This window comes from Rissa tridactyla, chromosome 1, assembly GCF_028500815.1.
Source record: "Rissa tridactyla isolate bRisTri1 chromosome 1, bRisTri1.patW.cur.20221130, whole genome shotgun sequence".
NCBI classification, from domain to species: domain Eukaryota; kingdom Metazoa; phylum Chordata; class Aves; order Charadriiformes; family Laridae; genus Rissa; species Rissa tridactyla.
The window spans coordinates 67,817,417-67,823,539 of NC_071466.1; the positions used below are offsets into that span (position 1 = coordinate 67,817,417).

Genomic DNA, 6,123 nt, shown 5'->3' on the forward strand with positions numbered 1-6,123 from the left:
TTGAATTATCTCTTTCCATACAGTATCAGCATTAGCCTAATTAAAAGCTATAATGTCTGATATAATGATTAAATCGTTAGCTCTGCTGTAGGGAAGCAATATTTTGTTTTCCCTTCAATTAGAAGCTGATTGAGGTTTTCAGAGCAGGTCAGCTGTGAAATTTGAATTATATGTGTGAGTACCGTTCACAGGGTGAGCCCCTACTCGAAAGCTCCAGAGATTCTCCAAACGCTTTTACCCAGCAAGCTGGGAAAAGACAACAAAACGCACAGAGAGCCTGTAGCTGATTTGGGACTGGGGCTGTAGGATCCCCCGGAACAGTTGATAGTGCTGGAAAAGGAAGTGGGACTTTATTCAGGCGCCCTTTTTCCTCCATCCCATCCCGGCTGGGTAGCACTTCGTGTCCAAAACCAGGATCCCCGAGTCGCCAAGTCACCGACGCAGGAAGGGGCTTCCCCTCCCTCCCTCCCTCCCTGCTTGCCCTCCCTGCTCCTTCCCGGTTGCTCGCTTTGGTCTAGGTAAAGACGCCCCGGGAGCGAGGGAGAGGTTTGTATTTCGCGCTGACCAGCTGGTTTTACAGTAAAGGGTCAGAGGAACAGCAAGCGATCCCCTCCCCCGGGCCCCCACTTCCCCGCCGCACACACACACACACTGTGTTTCAGACGGGGCTGGCGAGGGATCAGCCAGCGTCTCCCCGAAGGATCTCCCTCGAGCATCTCCCCGGAGCGGGCTGGCGCTCGCCATCCGCCGGCCCCGGCTCCGGCCCGGGGCGAGGGAGGCACGGCGGCAGCCAGCAGACGGCGATCGCCGCCTGCTCCGGAGCGCCCGGCTCGGCCCCGCCGCCCCCTTGCCCCCTCCTCGCCCTCGAGCGAGCGGCAGAGGGCCGGCCGGGCCCGCGGCTGGCGACCCCCGCCCCGAGGGGGCGGCCCTCCCGCCGCCGCCGGGAGCGGGGGAGGTGCCGCCCGCCGAGGCGCGTCCCGCAACGCGGGGGCGGAGTAGGGGTGGGGGGGGGGGGTGGCCGGGAGAGGCACTAGGAGGCACTAGTCACCTGCCCTCTCCGGGGGGTGGCCAGGGCTGCTGCTGGATCTTTAGCCCTCCCCCGTCCTGTTCCCCGCCTCCCCTCTGGCTTCCCTGCAGCGTTCACCCACGCACACACCGCTCACCGGCCCCCCCGCCGCCCCGCTCCCGGCCCCCCCCGATTCCCGCCACCACCCGACTCCGGGCTGTTTGCAACTCCACTTTCCCCCGGGGGAAGTCCAGGGACCTCTGGGCGCAGCTCCCCCCCCGCACTACCCCCACCCCGCAGACCACTCCTGGCTTGTCGCCTCTGTCAAGCTGCACTCGCCAAAGTGCTTGACCCCTTCCCTGTCCCGCGAGTCGGGATCTGCACCACCTTTACCGCGGAAGAAAAGCCCCTGCCTCCCGAGCTGTTTTTTACGCCACCCTCCCTCCTTCCCCGTCGATATACACCCCCCGGCCGCCGGGGAGCGGGGGGAGCAGAGGCAAGGGGGCTCACGCCAATAGCATCTTCTCGCCCCCCACTCCCTGTCCGCGTTTATCCACCCTCACGGACCGTGTTCGTGGCGGTTTGGCTGCTTGGAGGGGAGGGAAGGGGCGCTCAGTATTTATTTTCGGGGGTGGGGGGAATGAAGTGGGAAGCCCTGCACAGAGAGAAAGCCCGGGAGGGGGGCAGCCCCCTGGGGCTTTGGAGATGAGCGGCTGCCCCCCGCATTAGGGAAGGGCAGGGTCAGCCTCGGCCGCGATGTCCCTGCATGTGAGGGGGAGGGAGGTGCGGGGGGGGGATCCCCGATCTCCAGGGATGAGGGCGGGCTCCCACGGGGTCCGCCGGCTCTCAGGGTGCACGGGACTCGTCCGGAAAAGATTGCCCCACACCGATTCGTCCCATTTATTTGTCAGGAGGCCTTTGGGTACCTTTATATCACATTTCGGGGGGGGGGGGGGGCTTTGCGTGGATAATGTGTGAGCCATGTCATTTATCTCGTGGGTTTTACTCCTAATATCTTCGTTTGGCCATCCAAGTGGAAATGCGCCTTTCTGCAGTCACCTTCTCTCCCCTCCCCCGCCTCTCCTACCCCAACCAATTATATTTTTAATATATCATTTAGCAATCGCAGCGGCCTCGCTTGTTTTGCCCCTGCAGAAGTGGCAACCCATCAGCTCGGGAAAATATCAGCCGGAGCAGTGCAGGGCCCGATCCCGCACCACTTTCCGCCCCACTCTTTGCACCCTTAGAGCCGACTGGAAGGGGACAGAGGATTGGGAAGGGACAGCCCCCCCCCCCCGGTAAAGCATCCATGCCCGAGCCAACAGCAACACTCTGGCTGAGCGCAAAGGCCCAGAAACGGGCTGAGCCTTCAGCCATCAGAAATGAGGAGAGGCGCTTTCCTCTCCTCAGCAACCCCAGATTGTTGTGATGAGATCACTATTTCATGACGAGCCGTTGGAAATGGGCGAAAAAAAGAAAAAAAAAAAGTCTAATCCTAGCCCAGCGCCTAAGGCTGGAGCTTTGTACACGGTGCGTGCTCCTCCTGCAGAAAACTTCTCTGGCGGTAATAACAGCAATTGGGGGAGCTGCGGCGTGATTCCACCCCTTGGATGGCCACTAGGGTCAGGAAAATTAACGCTCAGGGGCCGGGAAAAGAGCAGGGATGCCGTGTGTCCTTTTCTCCACCTGGCGAAAGACGACGGGGGTGGCGGTTTGTGTGCGTGGGCGTTTGTACGACGGAGCGGCCATTCCTCTGGCTGCAATTAAAGACTGCAGCGTGGATTTCAGTGGGGACCGTTTTCTCCCCTCTATAAAATAACTGTAATCTATCTCACAGGACAGCCATGACACAAAGATAGTCTTTTAATATTTTTCCGGGGGGAAAAAAAGTGATACGCCTGGACTTACTTTATACAAATATAACATGTTTCCGTGCACCTTCGTTAGTCTCAGATGCTTTTAACTCCCCGAGGACTAAGTGCATAACGACCGCCTCCGGCCCCCGCCTTGCGCCCTGGCCTCTGCCTGGCAGCCGTTTTAAGGATGGGGAGGGCCGCCTGCCCCCGCCGGCCCGGGGAAACCTCCAGAACGGGTCAAATCCTGGGGAAAAGGCGCGTTTGAGGGGGAAAAAAAGCAGATTTCGCTGCCGCTGGCACCACGAGGCCCACCCCCAGCCTCCCCAAATACCACTCCACGGCCGTCGGGGACGGGGCACCCGGCGGCGCAAGGCCTCCCTCCAGCGATGCCCGGCGGGGAGGGGGTGGCCGGTGTCTCCCCCCGGTGTGTCGTCGTCGTCGTCGTCGTCGTCGTCCCCCTCCCGCCCGGGGCGGGGCGCGCCGTGACATCCCCCCCCTTCCCCCCCACGCACCTTTTTTCCCGCCCCGCCGGGCGCGGCGCGCCCCGCCGGACGTCACTGCTCCCGCGCGCGCCATGCAAATCGCCGCCCGCCGGCGCGCCCCCATTGGCCGCCGCCGCGGCGATTTAAGGCGGGCTGGGGGGCGCGCGCGCCGCATGGCTGCGAGCGCCGCCGGCCCGCGCGCTCGGCCGGCTCCTCCTCTCCCCACCCGACCCGACCCGTCCCATCCCGTCCCATCCCGACCCAATCCATCCCGACCCGTCCCATCCCGATCCCACCCGTCCCGCGGGAGGGAGGGAGGGAGGGAGGGCGACCACCGCCAACGAATAACTGTCCCTCCGCGCCGCGGCCGCCGGCTGGGCGCTTGTTGTGGGTTGGGTTCCTTCCCCCACCCCCTCCTTCCCTCCCTCCTTTGATCCTCCTCCCGCTTTTTTTTTAACTTAACGTTTAAATACTTTTTTTTTTTTTCCTCCTTCTTCCCCCTCCTTTTTGCGTGGCGGTGGGTTCTCCTCTCTCTTTCTGCTCCGTTCACCTGCGATCAGCGGATGCAAGTCACACACGCTCCCTCCCTTCCTCCCTCCCTCCCTCCCTCTCTCTCTCTCCAAGTTAGCAAAGAACAAAAAAAAAAAAAAATAGCTCCGTTAAGGATAAGAGCGGGAGCGGAGGGGTGTACGCGCGTGTGCCGGGGAGAGCCGGGAGCGGAGGACACCGCCGACGGCTCCGCGCACTCCTCCTCCCTCCGCGCCAAGTGAAGCAGCAAGTTTGCCGCGGTGCACCTGTTTGAGCAGCGCGAATCCCCGCCGCCGCCGAGCCCCGAAAGTGATTTGCCAAAGGGAGAAAGTTTTCCGCCGGCGGGGTCGCCGATCGCCCTCCTCGCGGTTTGCTCCTTCTCCTCCTCCTCCTCCTCCTCCTCCTCCTCCTCCTTCTCCTCCTCCTCCTGCCTTTTTTTTTTTTTTTTTTTTTCGCACGGCGGTCGCTACCTAGATACAAACGGGTTTTTGCCTCGCTCGCTCCCCGTCCTCCCGGGCTCCTCTATGTTTGATTCTTTTTTCACGCCTGGCGCCGGTGGAAAATAAAAAAGCTACTTGAATGTACAGCATGATGATGGAGACGGACTTGCACTCCCCCGGCGGAGCCCAGGCCCCCACGAACCTCTCGGGGCAGACCGGAGCGGGAGGCGGCGGCGGCGGCGGCGGCGGCGGTGGCGGCGGCGGGGGGAACAAAGCGAACCAGGACCGGGTCAAGAGACCCATGAACGCCTTCATGGTGTGGTCGCGGGGCCAGCGGCGGAAGATGGCCCAGGAGAACCCGAAAATGCACAACTCGGAGATCAGCAAGCGCCTGGGGGCCGAGTGGAAAGTCATGTCGGAGGCCGAGAAGAGACCGTTCATCGACGAGGCGAAGCGGCTGCGAGCGCTGCACATGAAGGAGCACCCGGATTATAAATACCGGCCCCGGCGGAAGACCAAGACGCTGCTCAAGAAGGACAAGTACTCGCTGGCCGGGGGGCTGCTGAGCGCCGGCTCGGCCGGGGGAGGCCCGGCCGGCGTCGGCGTGGGCATGGGCGTCGGCGTCAGCCCCGGCGGCGTCGGGCAGCGGCTGGAGAGCCCCGGCGGCACGGCCAGCGGCGGCTACGCGCACATGAACGGCTGGGCCAACGGCGCCTACCCGGGCTCGGTGGCGGCGGCGGCGGCGGCGGCGGCGATGATGCAGGAGGCGCAGCTCGCCTACAGCCAGCACCCGGGCAGCGGGGGGCACCCGCACCACCCGCACCCCCACCACCCGCACCACCCGCACAACCCGCAGCCCATGCACCGCTACGACATGGGCGCCCTGCAGTACAGCCCCATCTCCAACTCGCAGGGCTACATGAGCGCCTCGCCCTCGGGCTACGGCGCCCTGCCCTACGGCTCCCAGCCCCACCAGAACTCGGCGGCGGCGGCGGCGGCGGCAGCGGCGGCGGCGGCCGCCTCCTCGGGGGCGCTGGGCGCCCTGGGCTCGCTGGTGAAGTCGGAGCCCAGCGTGAGCCCGCCCGTCACCTCGCACTCGCGGGCCCCGTGCCCCGGGGACCTGCGGGAGATGATCAGCATGTACTTACCGGCCGGGGAAGGCGGGGATCCGGCGGCCGCCGCCGCCCAGAGCCGGCTCCACTCCCTGCCCCAGCACTACCAGAGCGCCAGCACGGGGGTGAACGGCACCGTCCCCTTGACGCATATCTGAGCCCCCGCCGGCCACCGGCCACCGGCGCCGGGAGCGGCGGAGGCGGGCGCGGGCGCGGGCACCGGCACCGGCTCCGCCACTGGCACCGGCTCCGCCACCGGCCACGGGCCGCCCCGCAGGACTGCGCGCCCCGCCGCCGCCACCGCACGCCCAGCCCCGGCCGCCCGCCCGCTCCCCGGCCCCGGCCGCTCCGGCCCCGCTCCCGCCTTCTCCCCTCTTATTTTTGCCTCTTGCTCCCCTTCCTTCCCGCCCGCCCTCCCCCGCCTGTCTCTCTCTTTTTTTTTTTTCCCCCTTTTCTTTCTTTCTTCCTTCCTTTTTGTACAGAAAAGACATGTTTTGATGTTCTTGTAATAATAATAATAAATAATAATAATAATAACGAGAGAGAAAAAAGGTAACGGTTGCTTTACTTACCTTTTTTTTTAGAAGGACTAGTTTATGAAACTAGTTTTAGACTGAACTTCTGTGTTTTATCGAGACTTTTTGTACAGTATTTATCATTCACCCAAGAGACATAGAGCGTTTATTTGCAAAAGAGGAG

At 63.4% G+C, this 6,123-nt stretch overlaps 1 protein-coding gene across 1 annotated transcript; it reads left to right on the forward strand.

The window, feature by feature from the left end:
• The first annotated feature begins 4,451 nt into the window (after window positions 1-4,451).
• On the forward strand, window positions 4,452-5,582 carry SOX1 (SRY-box transcription factor 1). The gene has a single exon (XM_054181421.1). The coding sequence runs from the start codon at window positions 4,452-4,454 to the stop codon at window positions 5,580-5,582; it is 1,131 nt and encodes a 376-aa protein (XP_054037396.1).
• The last annotated feature ends 541 nt before the right edge of the window (window positions 5,583-6,123 follow it).